This window comes from Arvicola amphibius, chromosome 6 (genome assembly GCF_903992535.2).
Source record: "Arvicola amphibius chromosome 6, mArvAmp1.2, whole genome shotgun sequence".
Lineage (NCBI taxonomy): Eukaryota > Metazoa > Chordata > Mammalia > Rodentia > Cricetidae > Arvicola > Arvicola amphibius.
Genome location: NC_052052.2, coordinates 152,950,779 through 152,978,413, shown reverse-complemented (window position 1 = coordinate 152,978,413; position 27,635 = coordinate 152,950,779). Strand labels below are relative to the sequence as shown.

Here is a 27,635-nt window from a genome sequence, read left to right as displayed (position 1 = left end):
CACATTTTGAGGTTTATTAAAATAAAGTATTAGCAAACAATATGCAAAACAAATTGCTTAATAGTTATGGCTTTGAGAAGCACAATATAGTAAAACCTAATACATTTTTGTAAGTATCAAAAAGGAGCGGAGTTGAAGCATGCTGCTAGTTTCGTCTCCTATGACATGAAGAGAAGCAGGACCAATGCAGGCAAGCAGACCACAGTGCAGCCGTCGGTTCTTGCTCTCCACCATTCCACACGGGAGATGTCTTCCTCGGAAAAGGCAGGAACACACAAGCTATTCATTTCCATGACTATATTCCTACCTAAATTTAAGTAAGTAAACTCAGATTGCAACTTTAACCAGGCATGCTAAAGTGCCACGGCCCAACAATCATTACTTACGATCCCCATACTTTAGCTCCATAGAATGCCAAAGCAGCAGCATTGCCAATGACATCAGAAGAGGACAGCCGACTCTAAAAAACCTTCTTTCAAAAGAACTTAGGACTGACTCTTTGGCCTAACTGGAGTGCGGTTATGGCTAACACCAGTTCACAGTAACAAACAGGACCCACAGCGGGGCGGGAGCCAGCAGGTGTCCCACCTGCACACAAAATTCGGGGATTTTTAAGAAAAGCAACTTCAAACAAATCCTTAAATGGTAACTGCTTATGCTGATTTTCACTTGGACAAGGACACAAACTCCTCTTCTGAGGTCCAGTGCTCCAGCACTGAATCCTGGCAGGGGACGAGGTCATCACTGAGCAGCAACAGTCACCAGCTAAGTGTTTTAACACGGATTCTCACTTTTTAGGATGTCACTAAGACTCTGTTGTCCTTGGTTCTGACACTATCCAGTTGTGGGTGGTCACTTCAGTTACAGTACTGGTGCATCTGAGAGCTGTTTGGTTTGGTTGATGCAGTGCTGGGAAGTGCTCCACCACCGAGACCAACACTGCTAACCACTGCTGGCCATTATTAGCACACACTCCACTGCAGCCCAACAGTCTACAGAACTGTTCAAGTGTCCATCCAGCAGACAGAAAACTGTTAGTGTAGAACAAATGCCTTCAATGCTCACTTCCTATACATGCATCTCATTAAACAAAATTTCTAAGAACTGGCACATTCCAAAGGAGAAACCCCTACTGCTGTGAGGAAACAGCCACGCACTGGAGATTACCTTCAAGAGGTTATTCTCCTTAGCATTGGGGCCCCTACAAACCACCACTTAGGAAAATCCCCTCCCCTAAGATCATGAAACGCTTCTAAAACCACAGGTCACCTACATTAAAAGCTGCCTGCTTATTTAGCTGTGTGTATACTGAGAAAATACATTTTTACTGAGACCCCAGACAGCAGAGGATTTACCTGGTAGACAAAGAAGGGGTTCAGAGCACTTTAAAGATAATAGGTCTAAATGCGCACCATCACCAGAGGCTGAACTCTAAAAACCATCAGAGGTCACTGTACCGGGTCATGTGCCTGTAACCCCAGAACTGCAGAGGCAAGAGAATTACTTCAAGTTTGAGGCTAGCCTACACAGTAATTTCCATGTTAGCCAGGGCTATATAGAGAGGCTATGTCTCAAAACAACAAAAACCCAAAGAAATAAATTTTTAAAAACCAGTAATTTTTAAGAATATTTCATCTTCAGGAATCAAAAGGAGACAAAACTTGAAGTGAGAAGAGGAAGACAATCCAGTGCTCCAGGGAAATGACTGGGAAAGGCCTGAGCCACCGCGGTGCTCTCAGCAACACACACACCACACCCCCGACTCGGTTTCAGGAGCTGTCTCTCCTCACGAGGGCACTACTGGCCAGGATCGGAAACGTTCCGCAGGTCCTCGCAGGCAGTCCCAGTGTTCACTTCGACAGTACATCTCTTATCACAATGTCACTGCCATTTACACCCAAGGGTGCCCACACGTTATCAACACGGGCACATTCCCTATCTGCATTTTAGTGTAGCCGGCTGAACTGTGTCTCTAGCAATATTAATACTGGTCTCACACTAGCAGTCCAGATACTTCTATGACCACTTTTTATATGCCAACAACCATGAAACAACACAGAAAAAGATTTATATTCTGTTCTATTTGTTTGTGATTTTAAAACTGACTTCTTCCTACAATTTTCTCTAAATCAGAGTAGTCATTCTGGACGGCCAACAGCATGCCTACTACCTATAGGCCATAAGTTTAGTTTGGTAACAACTACCAGGCCATCATGTTACCCTGAGACAGACCAGTCAAATGGCCTCCTCAGGCCATGCTTTTTTCTAGATGCATCTTGTTGCTGTATTCCATGACTGAAAATTTGATTCTACCATTTGCAGAATTCACCAAACTGATGGCAATTTTCATTATTTGCAAATCTATCACTTTATCTGGCATATATTAATATATTTTGCACACTAAAAATGTGGTCACTGAACTCAAGATGTCACTCAGTTGGTAGAGCACTCGCCTGAGCATGCATGAAGTCCTGAGTCTGATCCTCAACTCCACAGAGACGGGTACAAAAAGGCTATCTGTCATCCCAGCATTTGGGAGGTAGATGCAGAAGGATCAGAAGCTCAAGGCCACCCTCAGCAAGTTAGCACGGTCAATGCCAGTCCGGGCTGCAGGAGACTCATCACAGAGAGACGTACTGCTGCTGCTCTGGGTCTGACGGCAAGCATTCCTCACAAATGCCAAGCAGCCACACCCTTCTGAACGGCTTCTTTACAAGAACTGCTTCTTTCAGGCCAGAGTTGTGCACTTGCTTTGCACACTTTTTTTCCTACCCACAGACGTAAGTATGTCCTTCGACATTACAGGAGCAGGCAGACAGACTGCACTTTTCATTTACAGACACAGGTGTGATGTTGACAACTTTTAGGAAACAGGTTTGGACTTCTCCATGAAACTCTGGACAGCTAAGAGCTTCAGTCCTACCATTCACACAGAACCCTGCAACCCGGAGGGCTGTGACATGACTGTGGAGAAACAACATAACCAACTCACTGTCGACAAAGCAACTAAAGGCACTTGCTTCCAGACTTCAGCAGGGCTCACTGACGGGTACCTGTCATTCAACTTGAGACCTGCAAACTTGCTCTGAAGACTGCGCCATGGAGGCTCAAGCTACTAAAGGCCCAGCAAAGTACTTCTTGGAAGGAATGAAGCCACCCAATGGCTACACTCTGAAAGGCAATAAATAATGACACAGAAAACAAGGGGACTCATGCCTCCCCCACCCCCACCCCCCACAAAGCTGGTTTCCCCGTAATGGCAGGAAGGGCATTATAAAAAGTCAAACCAAAATAACATTTTCAGCAGCAGAATAAAGTGGCACCAGGAAATCAAGCTTCTCGCTCTGATAGGGAAATTAGGTCATTTTTTTTCTTTATCAAAGTAGTGTCTTCATTCTCAGGCCGAAACTGTCCATCTGACTGTTCCCTAAGGCCAAAGGCACAGTGAACTAAATGGGTGTCTTAGAGCATTGACATCCAAGATGGTGTTCTGGAGACTAGCATCAAGGTAGGTTCTAAAAGAAGAAAAAGGCAGAGCATTGATGCTGAGAGAGACAAGTCTACATTCTTTGTTACATGACGTTACAAATGCGCTATCCCAACCCCCACTGATGACTTGGTCACCAGCACACCAGCAGCCTCATCCTCAGGACCCACCCAAAGAGCCTGATGGTCGCACTGCATAGGTCCTTGTATGGAAAGTCTGGTGTAAGAGCAATAGTATTAAGTATATGATCTTTCAACATTAATAACACCCATAAAATTGTAGGGAATTAACAGGCACCTTAGTTGGAGCTATAGAATAACAACTTCATACATTAGATTAAAAGATAAAAGCTAGGAAAAGCATCATGTCGCACAACTGGAATCTCTAAATGGCAGTGCTGATACAAAGGAGTGCCAAGGAAGTCAAGGGAAGAGCTAAGATCAGGTCACCTGACTGTTCTAGCGGAGGTTACACTAAAACTGTCACCCATAAAAGTGCAAAATGAAAAGGTTAATGCACATTAAAATTAGAGTTCTTGAAACATTGGCCCAAAGCAGCAAATACAGCTGAACAAGGCCATGTACACACTGAACTGTTCAATAAAACTTATGACAAACTTGAGTAAAATGACAGATAATAGACATTTTTAAAAAGGAAATGTTTTACAAATGATATATAGCATAGAGTCACATTACACTGACAAACACCAGCTATACTACATGTCAATTATGACATCTAGAGATCCACCACCCTGCTCTCACCAAACACATCAGGAGTGCACAGTATCCTTCAAATAGAGATTCAATAGTTTCCTTTAAGCTCCTACCATGTCTTTGCAAAACAATGTACTATGCTTTTTCAAAGGTGGCAGGACAAAGACCTGACTAGAAACTCATCGCCTAGGACTTTCCACATTCTATGCCCTCTTCCAGGAAAATCTTCATTATGTGGTGCACTGCTTTGTAAAAACTGGTTGGGACAATAAACAAAAGCATGTTCCAGTTTAACATCAATGCCAAACTTCTCAACGGGGGCAAAATACTCTACATTGTTTACAATACTTTTGAAAGTTACAATGAACATGAATACAAACAAATGTAAATTCATCACAAAATACAAATGTGTTGGTCACAATTATGTAGAAAAAATAAGCAATAATATCTGTTTTTCCATGTCAGCTCACAGCATCTGTACTGGAAATTCTTCTAAAATTAAAACAAGTCCAGTAAAAATATAGTTGAAAAGAATATTTCTGCACTATGAAACAGAAGAAATGGGGTTCAGAGGAGAGCCCATCTGAGTAAGGACTTTATCCAGCCACTGAAGAGGCCCATGGAGGTGAATCTCAATCCAGCATGGAGTACTAGTAACATCCTGTCGATGGTACTCTGCTCCCCAGCCCTGAAAAGGAACAGACAGCAAAGCAAATCCCTCTTGAACAGTCAACAGTCTATACCAACTTTAACAATAAAAGTTTAACTATAAACAGTATACTTAAACTGAACATCTACAGAAAACCAATCAGCATTCATGTGACATGATATTAAAAGAAAATAGCTGCATTATTCAAAGCTATAAACTTTTAATAAAAAATAGAAATTCTGATATAGACCCATGGGGACAAATATATTTCGGAATGTTTTTAATTTTACAAAGGCCATAGACTATGATCTCTCACAGAAAAAGGTCTTTAGGGCTTGGGGGCTTTTGCTGTTGTCTGTTTTTTATTTCCTCTAATAATCATATTAAGCCATTATTCTTAAAGGTGAGAAATTAAGATAAACTTTCAGATAAAAACATATATATATATATATATATATATATATATATATAAATTTTTACTTTTATTTTCTTGATTTATCAAGTTCTGTCTTTCTGTTTATAGTGATCCTTGTCCCAGGGAAGTAGGGGAAATAAAGAGAGACAGGAGAATAAAGACAAAACCATATTTCAAAAAGGGAAGAGAAAGTAAATTCATATGACTGACAAACAGCAAGGAAACAGTAGACTGGGATTAAATGCCAAAAAATGAAACACCCAACAACAACACAAGCAAGCACACAGACTGCACACACTGTGCTGCTGCTCTCCCTGGGCTAACTCCAGCACCAGGACGGAGCAGAGCCAACTATGGAACTTCCTCAACATTTTGCTAATGAGACACAATCTTTGGAATGTTCAGTAACAGCAGGCCACAAGAGTAAATGACAGTGTCATTCTTGCCAGGTGAGCGTGGCACACACCTTTAATCCCAGCACTTGGGAGGCACAGACAGGCAGATCTCTGAGTTCAAGGCCAGTCTGGTCTAAGAGTGAGTTCCATAACAGCTACACAGAAAAACCCTGTCTTGAAAATGACTAAAAACAAAACAAACAACAACAAAAAAGTAAATGATAGGTTTTATAAATCCTTTGTAACAGGATTGAGCCACAGTAAAGTAAGTTAGCACTATAATTCAATCTCACGAGTCACTTCCATGGAATCTGAGGCATTCAAAATGCAATTTTAATATTAAATGCTTTCCAAAAATTTAGTCTGCTAACTGAAATATTTTATAAACTTAATCCTTACCCAATATCAAAATTATCAAGGATTTTATGTATATTATAAAATGAAATAACCTGTCAGATGGTTAAAATGTTAAATTTGAGAATTCACTTGCAATGTATCAAACTGAGTCAAAAGTAGTGATTAGTTTCATGTTGCGGGAGCTCCTTCTGCTCCTTCAGCCAATAGCCGCTGAGATACCAGCCCATTGGGGCGTGGTCTCTCTTTTTAAAAATGCGGCCACTTCCCTCCGCTCGCTCTCTGGCTTCCGGCTCCCCTTCGGACGACTAGGCTCCCTTCCTGATTGCGCAGAGGGCTGTTGTCTGGGACGGTGATCTGTAAGTTTTTTCCCCTTTAAATAAATAACCATTCTATTAATCATAATTCCAAACTGGTGTGGGATTGTTTGTGATTTACGCCATCAGTTTCATCTAGTAATTTTTAATAATGTGTACATGTTTACAATGACTAAAGTCATAGTAGAGATCAAACCACTCACCTTGACAAAACTCATTCGAATGGTGCACATCTTTGTGAGCTCATACACGGCCTCAAACCCATGGTTGACAGACTGAGCCAGAAGCTGGGCAAATTCCTGATTGTTAAAAATCTTGAGGCTGCAGCTGCTGGGAATCTTACAGACAGTGGTGGGGTGGAAGCCATGGTGGAAGTTGCAATTTCTACTCTGAACAAAGATGCTGCTGTCACTAAGACACTCGGCATACACCTCCCCACCAACGTAGTACAGATGAACACCTGAAAGAGAAGTAACCAGAGAGAGGCTGAGCAAAGCACCGCAGAGAGCCAGACAAGTAAGTGTGGAGGAACCACAGCATCTAGAAAGGCACAACAAATGCCAACAACCACCACTAGATGGCCTTCAGTAGCCAAAAATAATCAGCCTAACTAAAAGATCCTTGGGACTGCAATTGGCAGGGTAATTAAGATGTCTGCCCCACGTTTGTTTTTCCAACCATTATTTGTTTCTCTACCAAAGAAAAGATGCTATTTAAAAATTCATTCTATGAGTACTTCGAAAGAAACGCCTGGTACGTCAATCATCATAAACGTTAGTGAAGTTTTCCATCATTTGCTGACAAACAGGACCACAGCATTTCAACCATCACCCACAGAAATCCAAACATACGATGTGACTTCAGATTACAGAAAGAGCTTTGAAATGGCAGACTCATTTCCCTTTCTTTTAAAAAGCCATTTAACTCCCCCCGCAACCACCCTTCATGAAACTGAAGCAAGGGCTCAGCAGTTCAGAGTACTGGCTGCGACCCATGTTGGATTCCCAGCACCTGCAAAGAGGCTCAAAACCACCTTTAACTCCACTCCCAGGAGACCCTCCTCTCTGGCCTCTGAGGGCACCATATGCATATGGTGCACAGACATACCTATAGTAAAATACATACACACAAAATAATAAAATACAACTTATTAAAGTTTTCTACAAATATACTTAAAAATACTATGAGAAAGAAGTTCTAATAGTAAAATTTAACCTATATTGCTAAAAAGCTAACTTACCAAATACTTCTCCAATATATCTAGGAATTAGCTCAAGTTTTTCTTAGCCATAAGTAGACACTGCTCTGACTTTGGTGTATAACCTTTTAAACCTTATTTTATGCAGTAGATTAAGTTACACATATGTTCCTATGCAGTCTGTTTGTGTGCTTCTGTGGAGGCTTGTAGGCGGAGACCGCTCATTCGTTTCCCAGCCACTCAGACCCAAAGAATCACACAGAAACTGTAATTACAAAATTGTTTGGCCAATGGTTTGTGCATATTTCTAGCTAGCTCTTACATCTTAATCTAACTCATTTCTATTAATCTGTGTATCGCCACAAGGCTGTGGCTTACCGGAAAGATTCCGACAGGTCCTTCTCCTTCTTCAGCAGCTACACGGCTCCTTGACTCTGGCTACTCGCTATCATCTATCTATCTATCTATCTATCTATCTATCTATCTATCTATCTATCTATCTATCTATCTATCTATCTCTGTTCAAATTTTCCACCTGGCTAAGCCATTGACTGAGACAGCTTTATTTGTTAACCAATTATAATAAAACATATTTACAGCATACAGAAGGGAATCAGAGACTTTGCTTTATTTTTAAATAAAATTCGTGTCACAGTCTGTTGTTCAGAAGCACATGCTCTTGTCTTACTGATAGGACAGCATGCTGGCAACTGTCATATTCTAGGTGATAAGAGAACACTGACCCCTCAGTGGACAAGTCTCCATTACTGTCCATGACCACACACAGTGCCTTTTAGCTCGATCTCCATAGATGCAAATCTCTGCCCAAATATAAGTAACAGTATTATATCAACATATGGTATTGAAAACTATGGTTTGCTTCTGAGTAAACAGAAATGAAGCAGATCAAAGACTCCAGAAGGGGAATATTGGCAAATAAGGAAAAACCGATCCTAGTATTGGCCAAAGAGATGCCCCTTAAATTGTCAACAACACTCAAGAGAGACACCTTCCACAAAAAGGTCAGGACAAGTTGACACTGAAATCAAGAGAAACTGTTCAGTTTTATTTTTTGTTTTGTACAGTTTTTTGTTTTGTTTTTCTAAAGACAGTTTTGCTATGCAGTCTGGGTTGGCCTTCAATTTGGCTTAGTGTCCCAAGTATTGGGATTACAGGTGTGAGCCACTTCACCTGGCTTCAACTTATTTTCTGAATCTTTTCTCTAAGAAAGACTATCAAAGTTATGATTCCCTGCCATCGTTACCATCTTTGACTAACACTCATGTTAAAGAAGCAGAGTAGCAGGGATGTAAAAGCAAAGCTGCTCAAGAGACATGCAAAGCACTCTACTGAAGAGGCTTCCTGACATGAGACACTGGCATCCCTGCCGTGTGCACACTTCTGTGCTTCCAAAGCCTCCTGACATGAGACAATGGCACTCCTGCAGCATGCACACTTCTGTGCTTTCATGGCAACTACATCCCATGGCATATTATATACATGAACTCCACTGCATCAGGTTTACTGATAGTCTCCCTCTATTTTCCATCTCAAACTCCACTTCCCCAATACTGTGCAATAGAAAACACTCCAAATGCAAAAAAATTTAAATTTCTAATCTTTCACAACATGTACATATTCTGCAAAGATTTTTTTGTAATTTATGAGCCAAGCATTGGTCTAGCTGAGGGCACTGTTCTGAACAAGGTAAATTCCTATGTCTCTTACTTTCTATTTAGGCCCTGACTTAACTGACCCTAACTAACTGTTAGGGAAATTTGACGAAGCAGACAACAGGACTTCAGGTCTCTAGTACTACAAACAGAAACTGAGCAGGACCACTCTTACCATCATTTTATTTGATAACATTCTTTAAACCTGCAACTTGAGGCAAAAGCCATGCCTTAAGATTTTTTGGATGTTTCCAGTACCTTCTGCAATGAATCGTACCCAGACTGTACAAAAATATAAAAAAAGGACTTCCTTCAACGGCATGGAAAGAAATACAAGATTACCTTTTCCAATATGCCGCCTTGTGTTTTCAATGGTTGAATTACGGTTCACATTTGACAGCAATCCCAAGCAGAATCGACTTTTGTTATTCGAAGGGTCTGTGAATCCATCTACTAACACACTAGTAGAAGATGCATGGAAAGCTTCCCCTACACGGTTGTTCAGTTCATAGTAGACAATTGAACACCAGTGTTTGGGCTCTTCATAGGCAACAGGCTGAACATCTGAAAACAGAAAAGAAGTTTAATAACTGATTAGCTAAACCACCAGGTTCTATGAATATTTATTTACCCTTAGGCCTAACCAAGCATTATATGACAAAGAAAATAGATACTTCATTTAAATTTCACTGAGATTTCTATCTTAGAGTCCAAGGCAACTTACCTTGGTCTGCTCAGACAGCCCTAACAACACACCACAGATTGAACAGCTTAAATTCAAAGCAAAACAACAATAACAAAACCACAATTATTTCTCACAGTTTGTTCAGAGGCCAAAGTGTCAACAGATATGCTGTCTAGTAGAGACTCACTTCCTGTTACATAAACAGAGAGCTGCCTGTCCTCTTGCTTTGTGTTTATAAGGTCTTCAGGGCATACTGTGTGTGTGTGTGTGTGTGTGTGTGTGTGTGTGTCAGGGTCTCCTTGTCTCTGCTTTGTTACATACTCCAGGCTGCATCCACTTCCTGTCTCACTGCAGAAAGGCTGAGATCACAGAGACACCTATCATTCTTTGTACAGTGTTTCAGGGATCTCAAGTCTAGTCACTAGGCTTGCCCAGGCAAGCATGTTTACCCATGGAGCCATCACCCTGGCCTCCATGTCTAATACGTAAGGAAAAGTAACTATTTTGAAGGCCCTAATTTCAGGAATTTATTTAAACCTAACTGCCTCTTAAAAGGCCCTATCTCTAAACAGCATTTACTGAGAGTTAGGGTTTCAACACATCAGAAGGACTAAAAATTACTATTTCACCTCTGTCTCACATGTAAAACATATACGAATTTTGTCTCCCAAGTTCCCAGTGACTTAATTTACACCAGGAAAAACTGTAAGCTAAAGAAAATTTCTCAAGGAAAAAAATGCCTCTTCAGCTGTAATACAGCTAAACTGTGCATTGTAGAGAGCTGAACTTTAAGCATCTTCATCCATTGGTCCATGCAACCTGATGAAACAATCACCCGCCGGGCCAGTTCTTTTTAGCTTACAACCAAAGAGCTTAAAAGTCCTGCCTTATAAAGTCTAACAGTCTTCCTTACCCCTAACCCACCTATCTTCAAGTCAAATTAACTCTGTTCCTGATGGAGGAGGAGTATAGTAGCATTTTCTTCTTCTTCTTCTTCTTCTTCTTCTTCTTCTTCTTCTTCTTCTTCTTCTTCTTCTTCTTCTTCTTCTTCTTCTTCTTCTTTTCTTCTTCTTCTTCTTCTTCTTTTTCTTTTTCTCTCTCTCTCTCTCTCTCTCTCTCTCTCTCTCTCTCTTTCTCTCTCTCTCTCCCTCCCTCCCTCCTTCCCTCTGTCCCTCCCTCCCTCCCTCTCTCCCCCCTCTCCCCCCACTTGGTTTTTCAAAACAAGGTTTCTTTGTGTTGCTTTGGAGCCTGTCCTGGAACTAGCTCTTATAGACCTGGCTGGTCTCAAACTCACAGAGATTTACCTGCCTCTGTCTCCTGAGTGCTGGGATTAAAGGCAAAGACTGCCTGAAGATCTGAGAGTAGAACAGTCCCACTGGTTAGCCTTACAGACCAGATAATGGTAACACACACCTTTAATCTCAGTAGCCATAATGGCATACACCTTTAATCCCAGCCCTAGAGAGAATTATAAAATGGGAGAAAACAACTCTCAGAGACACAGTCTCCTTCTGAGATTCCAGGAGGCAGGATAGCCATGTTAGACTGAGGTTGAGGTAAGAATCAGTGAGTGGCTGTTTTGCTTTTCAGATCTTCAGGTTGAAACCCAATTTCTTCTGATCCTGAGTTTTTATTAATTGAGCTTTTATTAATCGTGGTTCAGAGGGACCTGATCAGGTCCATATTCCACACCCATAGTAATACCACTATCAAATGTAAAGAAAATCCTTAGTTCTTCTCCAAACACACATTCTTATTTACAATGTGTACAGCATGAAAAATCTCTTAAGTTATTTTTTAAGTTAAGAGTTTTCTTTTTAATCTTTTCATATTTTATTATTAGCAATCAGGAGAAACCAGTCATATTTTGACTGGTATAAGAATCTCTTCAGTGAAGTAACTGATTTTGCATCTATATAGTTCTTCCCTCCCCAAAACACGTGAACATCAACATAATCCAACCAAGCTGCCACTTCGTTACAAGGAAGGCCTTTTCTCCATCTTCCAGTGTTTTCAATTAGGCCTGAGTACAGAAGCATCAGGCTCAGCCCTATATTCCCACCACATTCAGTGGGAACCACAAAATTAAGGAACCACAAAATCAGTATGTTCTTAAGGAAATGCAAAGATTCTTTACTCCTTTTTATCAGTCACTTCACAAGCCCTTTCTCCAGACTCTACTGGTTCCAAAACCACAGCCATATTCTTAGGGATCTGTACAACAGCACCACATTCTAGGTACCAACTTCTGTATCAGCGGCTTCAGATGCTCCAGGAAACACCATCATGGCAGAGGTGAGCAACAGAACTCTATTTCTCACAGTCCTGGCGGCAAGGAGTCCAGGATCAAGGAGGCAGCAGCTTCCATGTTTAATGAGGGGCTACTTCCTGGTTTGGAGACCGCTACCCTCCTGTTTTTTGCTAGCAGTCTTTCCTTGGCTTGTGCTCAAGGACAGAGAGAAAACAAGGGAGCTCCTCTTCTCATAGGGGCACTAGCCTCACTAGAACGACTCCATCCTTATGATCTCATTCAGACCCAATTACCTCCCGAAAGCCCACATTTCCAAATACAACCAGACTGGGGCTTATGGTTCTATACTTAACTTGGGAAAGATACAATCCCCAAGGCAGCAGTGACAGCACCTCTGAAATGGGTCTACAGTAAACCAATGCAGGCTTAAATTAGTCAAGTAGAATTCTTTTCCAGCAACTTTATGAAAATGCATAAGTACATTAGTATCTGTGACATTATCCTAAACAAACAGATGCACTGAAGACAAAGTGAGGTCTAAACAGACCAGGAGCGCTTGCAGAGGTGCTATCCTGCCGTTGCTGAGTTTAGCGGAAAACCCATATTGCACCATTAGGTACAGAGTTAGCTGTGGGTGAATATCACAGATACAAAACACACACACTGATCTTTTTAAAGTGTAAATAGTATCTTTTTTACTTTATCTCGTTGCATGCAGTAGTGCAATTGTGAATGACAACTCAAGGATTAATCTTTGCCTTCCACCACCTTCTTTGGGGGGCAGGGGCTCTTTACTGTTTGCTACTTGGTTTGGAAGACTACCTGGCTCTCAAACTTACTGGGATTCTTCTGTTTCCACTTCTCTTGCCCTGTAGGAGCACTAGGATTCAAGGTGTGCTATGTGCCTGGATTTTATGTGAATGCTAAGGATGGGAACTCAGGTCCTTATACTTGCACAGCCAGACTTTACTCAGAGATACCTCCGTAGCACCCAAAATGTCAGTAAACCATCTGTAAAACACTTGTAACAACATAAGGCACCAGCACAATGCTAACATCACGGGAAAAACAAACAACCACCACACTATTCCTTACTTGTCAAGTAAAGCACTCTATATACAGCACCACTTCACAGCCATTAGGACAACCATTGTAATAACGAGGAGGGCAAGGACAGTATCACAAACAACAGAAAAGCAAGCTGGCGAGGATGTGGAAAACTCAAAAGCTTGTGCAGTGCCACTGGGAACACAGTGACACAGCTGCTGTGCAGTTTGGGGGTCCCAAAGGTTAAACATCATTAGCACAGAACATAGCAATTCTACTCCAAATGTATGTAACACTCAGACTCAAGCAACAGCCTGCTGTGCAATGGCCACAAAAGTAGAATAAAGCCAAGTGTTCATAAATAGACAAATGGTGAACAACTATACAGATGTCATTCAGCCCTAATAAGGAATGAGATTTAAACATACACTGTGACATGGCTAACCCTTGGACATGCCATGCAGGACACAAAAGGACATGCAAGCAGTAGATGAGTCCACCTAGAGCAGACACTCAGAACAGAAAAACTCAGATAGGAAGTAGACTGCTACTGACCAAGGGGTTAGAGCAAGGAAAATGGGGGTATTTATAATGGGCACAGGGTTTATTCAGGAGGAAAACAAGCTCTGGAAACAGACAGTGATGACAGCTGCACAGTGCTGAATGTATTTAATATTCCTGAATTGTACATTTTGACAGGAGTCCCCAAATACATGAAGCAATCATCAAAAGAATTGAAGGTAGAAATAGGTAAGTCTATCCTAATTGTTCGAGACTTCAATCTTTCACTCTCAATTTTAGAAAGAACAATTAGAAAGGAAATAAAACATTTGAGCGCTGTAACCAACCAGCCCACCATAACAAGAGAGCATCTACAGCACAGCACGCAGCACTGCAGCAGCCTCCAGGTGGTGCTTCTGTAGCTGACAGAGCAGAGCTGTGGGGACAGCACAGCAGCTCCTCTGTGGAGAGCGGGTGAACAAACAGGGCACACACAAGAGAGGATTGTTCACCTAAGGAATGAAATTCTGACAAATACAACAATGTACGTAGGCCTCAAGGGTGCTGTGCTAAGAGAAATAAGCTAGTCATAATAAACAAGTATTGTATGGCTCTACTTAATGTTAATTAAGTAGAAAAAACTGATCTAGAACAGTATTTCTTCATGCAAACAATCTACTGCCACTCACTGTGACCTGAGTTAGATCTCACCAAAAAGAGTGGGGTGGTCCACTTCCAGAATCTACAAAGAACACTACACCTCAATAAAGACCGCAATATCAGTACCCTATAGGGCGTACAAATGAAATCCAGTGAGTGTTTCACACCCATGAAGTACAATAACCCGTCAAAAGCTAGGCGGTAACAGTACTGGGAAGGTATGGAGAAGCTAGGCCTTAGATAGGAAGCAGACAGATACTGGCAGTCACACAGGAAAAGTCTAGCTATTCTTCTCAAATAGTTAAGCTTACCTTCTGATCAGAAATTCTGCTCATAGGCATCTACCCAAGATAAAAAAAAAAAAAAAAAAAGCAGTACCTACACAAAGCCCTGTACACAGTGCTCTAAGGGTGCAGCTACTCAGAACACTAATCCAACTGCAAACCACTCAAAGGTCTGCTGAACAACGCTACACCACAGGCGACCTTGACAAACTGTGCTAAGTGAATGAAATACAATCTAAAGGATTATATTTGGAAGCTGTAGGGATGGCTCAGTGGTTTAGACCACTTACTGTTTGAGGAGCACCCAGATTCAGTTCCCAACACCCAAACACACATGCAGGCAAAGCACATACAGAGAACAAAAATAAATAAATCTTTAAATATATTATCTACAAGTGCACTTTTATTACATTATCTAGGAGGGGATTCCTCTCCTACCATGTGCGTCGTGGTAAACAACCTCAGGTTCCTGGCATGGTCATCAGGGTTGGCAGAGCGTGCACCTACCCACTAATCCATCTCACTGCCCCCATGACGCTATGTATGTATATATTTGGTTTTTTGAGACAGGGTTTCTCTGTAGCTTTGGGGCCCGTCCTGAAACTTCCTCTGTAGACCAGGCTGGCCTCAAACTCACAGAGATCCACCTGCCTCTGCCTCCCGAGTGTTGGAATTAAAGGTATGCAATACCACCGCCTGACCTTTTTTTCCCCCCATGACTCTATTTTATGAAATATTCAGAAAAATATCTGTATAGAGAACAGAGGTTTGTTGAGCCCAGGGTAAGGTGGAAATCTCTTTGGAAAGGTTATGGCAATGTTTGTAAACTACATTTTGAACCAAAATTTCATATACTTGCCAAAACCACTGAACTGCACACTCAGTTGATTTTACAGCCATACTCCATTCACACTGTTTGCTCAAGTGACCAAGATTGGGAAATTAACTCAGTGGGAGATTATTTACCTAGAGTAGGAGGGCCCTGGATTGGATTCCTAGCACTGTAAAGAAAAGTGGCCAAGCAGTTAAAGGAAGCAGGAATAGCACCAACAAAAGGAAACAGGAGTGCTCTTCTCACCTCTGCTGGATATGCTGGGCATGATCTGAGGAATGACAGCACTGCTTGTGTCCATGGGCTGGGAGTTATCTTGTCCCATCTGATCCTCGGGGGGCATATACGCAGGAGGAGGTGTATCAGCTAAGAGAAAGAGAATGAGACATCCATTTCTCAAAGAAGATAGTCTTCATTCTGCTTAAAGCTATTACTCTAAAAGCATTTTTAAATTGACAAGGTTATCAGCAAGATTCATTAAAGAACACTGCACACACAGATGTAGGACACTGTACAAGAGCAGAAAAGAGCACACACAACCTCTCCAGCACACCTACTACAAGCCTACATTAACTTGAACCCTCGGTAATCCAGGATACCAGGAACAACACTAAAGTGGAACCCAAGGTCAAAAATTTTCTCTTTCTTTTAAAGCTATCTATGTTCAAAGAAACTGCAGCTAAGACAGCAATCTGCGGCCACAGACCACCTTGGACACATACGACTGGCACATTTTAATTGCCATCATCATCACATGCTGCAGTGTCATCTAAAACTGTGTCCCTTCAAAATGTACTTTAACGGTCACAGAGGTTATCTCATTCTTTTGTAATGCCCCCAAATAACTAACACACCCCATCAAAAGAGAGCAATTAGCTTCGGAAACAACATTAACAAAACCTTTGGCCTTCCAACACTCAGAGTTGTGAATTTTTACGAAAGCTACAGCTAGATCTTTTTGTTTTAGTAAATATAAAACTGAATAGAAGTTGTCTTTTGCCTCAAGGTTTATACAGGATATATTAAGACAGAGCTACATATAGCACTGAATATAAGATGAAAGTATTCATTTGAGACAACACCTAACAGCAAATTAAACACTTATACTTAATACCCTTATTTCCAGATTTTTGAACATAATGGAACTTGAAAAATAAACTCTACTTCTTGTGGAAATAAATTCCTAAAGAAAATGTCACCCACAGCAATCTCACTCAGAAAAGCAGAACTTCAAACAATTCCCGCTCTCTGAGGTCAGTCTTACCTGGGAGCTGAAACGGGCTTCCTGGTGCAGAGCTTGCTGGGGAGCTAGGGTATGTGCTGCTGGCGGGGGAAGGGGGGTAGGGGCTGTTAGGAGACAAGGGGAAAGGGGTGCTGTTGGGCTGCTGGAAGGAATCCGGAAACGTGGCGTTGTGTGGCATGTGCGGTTCATTGTGGCTCAGGTTCCTAAACTGAACCAGAAGGCTATGCTGCGGATTGAATTCGTTGTGGCGAGGCACTAACACTGGAGGTAAGACTGAAAGAAAAACAACAGTCAGTCAGGAACACTTAAGGAGCTGGAGGAGAAAAGAGAAGCAAGCTGTAATTAAAGTTTACTGATGGGGGGGCGCTGTTCTGTAGAATCTGAACCTGTGTTTACATCGAACCAAACCAAAAGCCCTCTGGCATTTACCCTGTATGAGGGACTCTAGAAGCAGAAATTCAGAAAGGATGCCATTCTCCATGTAAGCCATTTCAAAAGCAGTTAGAATAAGAAACATTTAATGCAATTAATAAGAACTCAAGAAGTGAGCATATCTAGCCAGCAGGAAACCAAATACATGGAAAGAGTAACACCTGACGGGTCAAGAGGATTTCCCATGAGAAAGCTAGGAGAGAAGAGAGGCGGTGAGAAGGGAGGAAACAGCGAGCTGGTCTAGCACCAAACTAGGCAGAGGTTAAGACTAGGGAGGGAAGTGGAGGTCAGCGTGCCGTGCCTTGAGAACGGAGCATTTCCAGTTGGTCAGAGAGCTCACGTTCAGCATTCAGCAAACTGGTAAGGCTCTCCTCATCCATCCAACAACAACCCTCCAGAGTGAGAGCCTGCTCACAGTCAGTCCTCTAAATACAATCATGAGGACACACGTAACAACCTCTCAGAATGTAGAGTAGTTTCCTTTATCCAAGTGTCCATCTCTAAAGACCCCTACTATAATGACGAGCAGCTGATTATCTTCTGCAGGAAAGTAAACGTACCAATTATCTCTTTCACAATGTTCTTTTAGTTGTCAATGTTAACGCCATTTCAGGGAGAAGAAAAAGAATTTAATTTGACTCTGGACTATGCAGCAGCAACAAAATCAAATATATATGCTAACCAGGTCATCCTTCACCTCTCAGAAGTAAAGACACACATAGGAACCCAGAGGATCCTGCAGCCGGTGCTCTGCTCTCTTATGTAGTAACAACAGCTATCGCTAGAGAAAGGTGAGACAGCTGCCTGCAGAGAGTAGAGCAGAAATTAGGAAGGATTTATACTTAGCTATCCAGCAATCTGAATAACAGTAAAATAACTAAAGAATTCAGTTCAGTCAAGGTATTTTTGTAGGCATAGTTAAAATCCCTGTTTTGCCTCTCATTTGTATACTATCTATGCAAGATTTTATTTTTTTTATTTTCACATAAAATGTGGAGAGTAAGAGACAAGTCTGTACTCAATATATTTAGTAAGAGACGACAGCATGCAAGGAATTTTGAGCGCTTTCTGTTGTAATTCCTCCACAGACCTTGTTTACGCTGGGCACTGCGATGCATCTATATGCATACTATGATAAACTGTTATTATAGATTCTATGACATTATTTATAAACTTCTCTTATGGCAAATGAAGCAACTGTTTTTGTTGGTGGGGAAGAGAAACTCAAACAGTCTTGCTGCACAGACTAGCCTCAAACACAGCAATCCTACTGCCTTGGCCTCCCAAGAACTATGACTACTAGCTGAGGCATCTTTCTTATAGTAGTCTAGCCCTTTCTATTTCCCTAATTAAAAATTGGGTTAAGAGATGGCTTATGGAGATGGCTCAGCAGTTAAGAGTACACTGGATGTTCATAAGAGGACCTAGGTTTGAGCCGGGCGGTGGTGGCGCATGCCTTTAAACCCAGCACTCGGGAGGCAGAGGCAGGCAGATGTCTATGAGTTCAAGGCCAGCCTGGGCTACAGAGTATGTTCCAGGACAGGCTCCAAAGCTACAGAGAAATCCTGTCTCGAAAAACCAAAAAAAAAAAAAAAAAGAGAGAGAGAGAGAGAGAACCTAGGTTTGATTCCTATCAACCACACGGCAGATCATAACAGTCTCTAATTCCACTTTTACAGGATCTGATGCTATCTTCTGGCTTCCTCAGGCACACAAGATGCAGGCAAAACGCCCATACACATAAAACCTATTTTTTAAAATGTGGGCTCAGTTGGTATGTAGTGTTACTACATATGCATGTCCTATACAGTCTCATACATACATATGTGCATATATATTTACATATATATATATACATACATACATACACACACACACACACACAAAAAAAAAAAATCAATTGAGGGGTCAAGTATATTGTGCATTTTCCTCCTGAGCAGTGTTTATTGTTAAAGTTAACAATTTCCTTAATTTTAAGTACACACCACTAACATTTCCAGTATCCTAACCCACTTGTCAGAGCCTGTCAATAGTACCTTTTTCAGATGTTATAAATCAAATGATTATGGACTTCCTGTGTTGTGTCCCTCTGGATTGTTCAGTCCTTTGCTTGCTCTAATCTGTCCTAGTTGCTGCTTAGGACTGTTTCTCTGGCTGCTTCCCCTTCCCTGACTTTGCCCTCTACTTGCTTCCTAAGAGCGAAATGGGAAACATGTATGAAGTTATTCTCCCTTTCATGTCTCTATATACAGAAATCCAGGCCATAGTTTCCTTCTGGATTTTGAAGATAAATGCTTCATTTTCTTCTAGGATCCAGAATTGGATTAAGAAATTCAATAATTTAGATTTCTAGCTTTTGTTTGTTTTATTTTTATGTGCCCTAAATTTTCTTTCTAGAAGCTTTCAAAATATCCATATATATGATTAACTAGAACTCTATCAGTAGGTATTTTTCAGTCCTTTTGCTAATTACTTGGCTTTTGCATTTTCAGTTCGAAGTAGCTGCAATAGTGTTTACTAGAAAATTTTCTCCTCCCACTCCCCATATGCTCTATTTCCAGAATGGATCCCTCTGGAGAAATGATCTTGATTTGAAACTAACTGGGGCTACATAATGTTTAAGCACTTAGATCCACAATAACTCAACCAATCTCCAAAAAAAAAAAAAAAAAAAAAACAAACTGTTAGGTTGTTAGTATTAGTACTGTCTCCATCAAAGAGATTTTGTATCCTGCCTGAGGACAGGTAATCATTATATAGTAAAACCATAACTCTAGAAACCAACCTCTCAGCCACCAGATAATACTTTCTAGTCAAAAAAATTCTGGACCATTTAGGTTGGCCTTACTTTTCTGTGCTTATTATACCTCCCACCTTTTTCTCACGCATTCACTGTGTGCTCTGTGTAAGTTAAGACTTAGCTCCTTTGTCTACATAGTTAATAGACTTCAATGCCATGAAAAGCCATGGCTTTCTGTCTACCTCTACAACAAAAGAAGCCCAGAATTAGGAGAGCACTTATGTTCATGAGTGCTCAAAACTATTCACTGTCACCATAATCAGCAACACCCTTTTTTACTAGCACACAGCAGGAGGAGAGACATCTACTGTCCTGCCTGCTTGGTCAAGGAGGAACACCAACCACTCCTGAACAAGGCTGCCCCTTCCCGAGACGTGTGGGCGGGGGTCCAACATGAGGTTTCTATAGTCTTTTTCCAGCAACTTAACTAGCGAGCTTTCTGAAGTTATTGTAAAGTATCATAATTGCTCCTGTCCTTTCTACGGAACAATAAAGTGGATTAAAAGAAAGACAATTCTACTGGCCACTGTCGATTATACTTTGACTATGAGAAGGAACAGACAAAATCCTTAGATGGATTGTTAGTAAATACCTAGTTTGAGAATTTTTCAATTTTCAGACAATATTCTTCCTTTAAATCTGCCTTGTTCTTTCTTCCTCAGTTCCCTCACACCATGGCTCTCCTTGGGCTCCAGAAGAAACTGAGACCCTTCTCAAATATGAACCGCAACTCACGGTTGAACTGTAACACAAGTCTCTGCATCCAACCACACAGGCTTGCAATTCCTCTGGTACGGAACACAGGCTCTGGGTATTCATGAGCTTGGACAGTCATCTCTCTCCAGCATATGACCGAGGACTTGCTTCCATCCAACAGAATTATTGCAAAGTAATGGTGCAAGGTCACACTGCCTAAGAACTCAATGTCCTCTTGTAGGAAAATGCTCTTCCTGGCTCTAAAGAAAACACAACAAAATAACATGCATGCATGCTCTGAGAAATCCTCTGTAGAGAGCAACTGTGGCACTGCGAAAGGGAACGACAGTGTAGAACACACAGAAGGGTGAACTCCTGACAGTCTCCAGCCTACAGTCAGCCAGAGTTCAGGGGCCTCCACAGGAACTAAATCTCATTAGCACAGGAGCCCCTTACCCGTCTGAACTTCCGAGAAAACCAAGCCCTGACAGACACCTTGATTAGAAACTCACAAAAGATGCTGTTAAGCATAGTCACCTGTTAAGGGTAGTTCAGATGCCTGAACCCCAGAAACTGTAAGGTAATAAATGTGTGTTGTGCTTAAACTACCACAGGTGTGGTTATTTATTGTTTATCAACAGATAAAGATCCCAACTAGTATCTCAGCTGCTATGGAAAATCTTGCGAAGTTCATGTGCCAGAAACTTAATTCACAACATGACAGTGCTGGGAGGTGGGGCCTAACAGGAAGCAACGAGGTAGTACCCGTGGAGGTGGACTCCTTGGTACAGCAACAGGTGACTTGGTCTGGGGTGCAGCCCATGACAGGGCACGCGCCTACCATGCACAAGACTGGTCTGGATCCCCAGCACCACAGTTTCCTTACGGACGCTCTAGCTTCACGCGGTCTTCTCTGTCTCACTCACACTTGAGTGCTGCTCGTAGCACAGTCGATTATGAGGCCCACACCTGGCAGTCTCCTAATCCTGGACTTTCTACCCCCAGGATTTCTACTGTTAATCTTTAACAAAGGCTCATGTAAACTTTTAGCTAATAAACTTAGGTATGTGCAAATTAGAGAGACATGTTGGCTTTGTTTTGGAGTCTTCTCAGTAGAGTGAACTTTTCCAGTCTGTGGTATTCTGCTATAGCATCAATAAAAGGACTAATATATAATTCACTGATTACAAAAAAAAAAAAAAAAAAAAAAAAAAAAACCACAAAAAACAAAAGCAAATACTGGCCAGTACCTACTAACAACTAGTAAAGGGAACTATCCTAAGCAATGAAAAATGAGTAACAAGATCCAGGAAGACCTCCTGAAAATAGTCCGCTGATCTCCACATGTGTCATCTCGTATGCAAGCACGCAAGCACACAACGCACACAGTAAATGTAACAATAAAGACTCTTGTAAGATGTAAAGCCAGAAAAACAGTTGCTGCACGACAGCCCAGTTCCCAAACAAACAAGGAGCAGGATCTAGTGTGAACACGGGACATGGGTTTAGCATTCAGAGATGGCAGCCACAGAAAAGAAGCTGGTGTTATTAGAGACAGTGAGTTCTAGCAGCCAATCAAGAGCTTAATGTTCAAAAAAGCTAAATTTAAAACCTAGTATTCCTCCTAAGACGAAATCTTTAACAAAGGCTAATGTAATAAGCCTAGTTATATGCAAATCGGTAAGAGCCATGTTGTGTTTTTGTTGATTTATTCTTAATTCTTCTCAGTGAAGTGAAACTTACCCGGACTTTCCACTCTCTTATAGTGGTATGGATTGATACAGACTTCCTTTTGCTTAGATCCAAAAGGAAATTCACAAATATCCAATGGCTTTAGCTCATGATGACTCTGCAAATCTGGCCAGCGCCAAACACGGCAATATATAACATGGGGTAAGCCTTTTCTGTGAGAAACTTGCAGGCGTCCATCCAAGGACCTGGGGATAGTGACACATTTGCTTGGCTGTCCTGGGCTACTCAAGGCTTTCTCCAACTCCTCCATGGCACCCTTCTTCTTCTTCAGCTTTTTCACTAAAGCATCGACTGCCTTTTCTGCCCATTTTTCTTCCTCATCACCTTGTTTCCAGCCCAACAATCGCTTCACGGCTGGACTAGTGAAAGAAAACAAGCTGGCCATTGACGTCATTTGATACGAATCTTCAGAGACTTTTCTGTAATCAAAGTCAGTAGATATGAGAAGCCAGAATCACAGGTGGAAAGTCACATGCAGGTCTCAAGCAGAAGGTCCAAGTGGCGACAAGGAGTGACATTTAACTTTACAGGTGCCATATGCTTCTTTTAAGTCCTGAAAGAGAGGGGAAAAGGAGACTAATTAAATCTAAGAACACTAATCAGCATAACTGAAAAGTATATTTGCTGTCATAAATAAAAACAGAAAAGCATCCAAAGCCAGAAAACAAAAATGTCTGTAAAACTCCTGTAGCCATTCGCTCCTGTCTCCAGAACACAAGCAGTTCAGCTGCAAAGCAAAGGTCGAAGAAGTCACGGCAGGCAGAGGCAGGTGCATCTCTTGAGTTCGAGGCCAGCCTGAGCTACATAGTAAGGGTAAGTTTCAGGACAGCCAGCTCCCCCCAACCCCCCACCCCCGCCAAAAAGTGGTAAGATTCACCAAACTGTCAAACACAGCCTGACATTACCAGGAAAGTGTCAACTATCTATTTTTAGAATGAAGAACGCTAAAGAGATTTAGAAAATAAATATTATTCAACTCCTCAAATGTCAGTTTGTACTTTATAATGACTATTGGCTTCTATATTTAAGCACATTAGTTAAGGAAGATGCTTTATCAAGAAGCCGTTGGAAATAACAAGAGAAGTTCTGTGCCATGGTGCTCTGTAGTGACATTTCGTTTTATTTTAGTAAAGAAAGCTTGCCTGAAGTGCAGAGAGTAAAACAGCTCCACTGGTCAGTCTTACAGACCAGGCAGTGGTGACACACACCTCTAATCCCAATAGCCACACTAGTTTGCCATAGAAACCAGGCGGTAGTGGTGCACGCCTTTAATCCCAGCACTAGAGAGGAATATAAGATGGGAGGAGACAGCTCTCAGTCTCAAGTCTCATTCTGAGATTCCTGCAGGCAGGATCACCATTTTGTACTGAGGTAGAGGTAAGAGCCAGTGGTTGGCTGTTTTGTTTTTCTGACCTTCAGGTTGAGCCCCATTTGTGTCTCTGGGTTTTTATTAATCATTCTACAGTGCTCTAGTGCTAAGACTGGGTAAAATTACCTGTACAACACTAGTGCCAACTACAAACAGTAACACTGTGAAATAACAGGACAATGTTTAGAAAAGAACACCAACTTTAAAAAAATGATTCTTCACGTGCTGTTTAACAAAGACAGGAAAGGAACACTATAAACTCATTATATGAGGCCTTATCCGAAACTAAAACCAGGTAAGAGCCTAACCAAAAAAAAAAAAGAAAAAGAAAAAGAAAAAGAAAATCATATAAAACCAGTATCCCTAAACATTACACAAAAATTTTCAATTAAATTCTTGCAAACCTAATTCAAAAATACATTAAGAATTCATGTAGTATCATTGCAGGAAGCCCAGAAGCATGATTCAATAACATACACAAAGCATTAAGTGTTAAATGTAACACAGCATTCAAACAGACTTAAAGACAAAAATCACAGTCATCTCAAGAGATGAAGAACAGGCCTCTGACAATGCAAAGTAAAACGCCTTTGCACACTCCACCCTGACAAAGACTAGCTGGGCCGACTCTATGGATGTGGACATTTTGAGAGCATTTCCTCTGAGACTGAGAGTAAGACAAGAAGGTATTCTCTCCACATTCCTAGTCCATGTCAGTGTCTTAGATAGAGGAGCAAGACAAGAGAGGGAAATGAAAAGGATACAGATAAAAAAAAAAAAAAAGAGGTCAAATTGTCCCAATTTCCAGACAACAGTTCCTATACTTAAGACATTATAAATGTTTCATCAGAAAAATTCTTATATCTCTAAACCATCAGTAAAGAGGCAGGATCCAAAGTCAACATGCAAACAGTAGCTATTTTTTGTATCAACGGCAAACTTGCTGAGAAAGAAATCATTCACAATAGCTTTTAAAAAAATGACGAATAAATCTAGTAAAGAGGTGAACGATCTCTAAAAATACAACTCTAAAGACACTGAAGAAATTGAATACATGGATATATTCTCAGGATACTGCAAAAATGGCCCCATTGTTCAAAGAGATCTACAGATACAACACAATCCCCATAAAAATCTAATGAAACACTTCACAGAAATAGAAAAAAAATATCCTAAAATTCACATTGAAGTGCCAAAGATTCCAAATAACCCCTAAGTAGAAAAATAGCCACTCTGGAAGTCAATCTCAAATTATACTACAGAGCCAGAAATCTCTATGATACTAGCAGGAAACAGATGTATAGGCCAATGGAGTAGAACACAGGACCCATAAATAAATCTACACAGGTACAACCAATGATATACTCAAAAATAGAAGGGTTTTTCATCAAATAGCAAAGAAATTTACACACAAACATGCAGAAGAATCTATTCAGAATGGGTCCAAGATCTCAATGCAAGACTGAAACTCTGACCGCTAGAGGAAACGGTAGATTAAAGACGTCAGACACAGACACAGCCGGAGACTTTCTTAAAATGACGTCAGCAGCACAGGAAACATTCCCAAGGATTGACAAATAGGATGACAGGAACGTAACAATCAACTGACGACAGGACAGGAGGTCAACCCTTCAGCAAGCACACAGCAGGCAAGGGCTGATACATAGAATAAAGAACTACAAATACTAACACTAAAAGATCTCCCAATCAAAAGGCGGGCTGATAAAATAGTTTTCAAAAGAAGAAATACAAATGGCCAATAAATGTTTGATTATGTGTTCAACATCCTTACCCATCAGGGAAATACAAATGAAAACTACATGGAGATTCTCTTACTCAGACAGAATGGCATCACCAGCAAATGCTGGGGAGGGAGAACCCTTGCTTGCTGCAGATGGGACTGTCAACCAGCACAGTCCCTTGTAAATCACTATGGAGGCTCCTGAAGAATTAAACATCAAACTACTATTTGACTCAGCTGCACCACTACAAGCCCTGTGCTCAAAGGGCTCTTGATATTCCAAAAGAGGGAGAGAGGAGCGAAACATTTATGATAATACAGACCACATGGAACTCTTACATATTGCAGCTCAGTCACTTTGGAAAATGTTTCCAAACATTATGCTAAACAATGACCCTTGTAGTCCAACAATTCTATTTCCAGGTATATGTCCAACAGAATGAATGCTGTGAATGAAAGCAACAAGCGTATGACCACAGTATGTAAAAGCCCCAAATCATGGAAATTTCAAGTGATATATCACTCCTGACACAAAATATAACTGAACTTCCGATAGATAAATGAATTTATATTATATATAAATATAATTATATATAAATATATGTTATTATATATAAATATCATTGCATTTATATTGACATTCAAAAACTAGGCAAAACTAACGGTGAGCTTTAGTGACTTCCACTGGTCCTAAGAGGAGCACCCAAAGCCCTCTGTGGAAAATGAAATTGTATCTTAATCTGGGCAGTATGAGATTGAGGTTACAGATACCTGTAAATTCTGTATGCTTCATCACATGGCACACTGTCAGTTAGGTTAGTCCAAGTTACCCTTTGCATGCTGACAAGGGACCTAAGTTCTCCCAGATCAGAAACAAAAGATGTGCTATCATTCACAACACAGCAAAGCATCATAAACGTAAACAGGATTCGAGGTTTCCTTTGTCTCTAAGATGCTCAAAAGAAATGCCGAAGGTTCCAACAGATGGTTTTGACTCCATGGGTCTATCTACAAATACTGAACTTTTTGAGTCTCCTACTTTTATGGTCAGAAGCCAGCAAGCACCATATTCTTTACAAAAGACTCAAGAGTAATTTGATTATGAAAAGATTAATAGAAGCCCTTGGGGGAATATATACCACACACACACCCCACACACAAATACACACATACACATAGAGATGACAGAAAGATATAAGATATAAATATTCAGGATGTTTTTATGCAGGATCTCACTCTGTGGCCAGTTTGGTTCCCAGACCGGCCCTAAAGTCTTGATTCTTCTGCTTCTTCCCTGAGCACTAGGATTACAGGCATGAACCAGCACATATGACTCTTTACACATATTTTTGAAGCTTAATGCTGATGCTGTAAATGCCATACACAAGGATGATTTGCTAACTATTCTGTGAGGAAAATTCAATCTATTCATTCACTGCTTATCATAATAATTCATATTTATAATGTAATGTTTCCTTCTAATTGAGAATTTTCTTTTCACAATAAAATCCAAGAAGTGGCCAGGCATGGTGGCAAACCCCTTTAATCCTACCCAGCATTCAGGAGACAGAGGCAGGCAGATCTCTGTGAGTTCCAGGCCAGCCTGGTCTACAAAGAGAGTTCCAAGACAGCCAGGGCTCTGTTACAGAGAAACCCTGTCTCAAAAAAATCAGAAGAAAAAAAAATATCCAAGAAGTAGGGGACTGAAAAAACAGTTCAGTGGCTAAGAGTACTAACTACTCTTCCAGAGCAGCTGGGTTCAATTCCTAGCACCCACATGGCAGCTCACAGCTGTCTGTAATTCCAGTTCCATGGGACCCAACACCCTCACAGACACGTGCAGGCAAAACACCAGTACACATAAAATAAAAAATAATAAAATTTACAAATGCTCTACTGAAGGAATATTTCCTGATTCTTAAAAAAACATAAAATATTCAAGAAGAGCTTTTAAATACGCACTTTCCTGACCAGCTATCACTGTCACGGAGCAGTCAACACACAGGGCAGAGCCTCTCTTCGTGGCTGTCACTGTTACAATCTGTGAGAGGCATGGAGCATGGCACTGCTGGCAACCAATGGGATCTTGGTTACTCGTAGAGGTTAAGTTTTGTTTTGTTTTTTTTTTTTGTTTGTTTTGT

The 27,635-nt window shown here is 41.0% G+C and overlaps 1 protein-coding gene across 2 annotated transcripts in view; it reads right to left on the bottom strand.

Moving 5' to 3' along the window:
• The window catches only part of Smad5 (SMAD family member 5), a 48,140-nt gene continuing 20,505 nt past the window's right edge, over positions 1 to 27,635 (bottom strand). The window contains exons 2-7 of one of the 2 annotated variants that reach the window (XM_038333551.1): positions 22,376 to 22,937; positions 16,726 to 16,977; positions 15,708 to 15,827; positions 9,544 to 9,765; positions 6,534 to 6,790; positions 1 to 4,888 (exon numbers count right to left, since the gene is read on the bottom strand). In XM_038333551.1, the coding sequence (XP_038189479.1) occupies positions 4,745 to 4,888; positions 6,534 to 6,790; positions 9,544 to 9,765; positions 15,708 to 15,827; positions 16,726 to 16,977; positions 22,376 to 22,778 (1,398 nt within the window). In that variant the 5' untranslated portion in view covers positions 22,779 to 22,937 and the 3' untranslated portion in view covers positions 1 to 4,744. The other variant, XM_038333552.1, reaches the window with a different exon arrangement.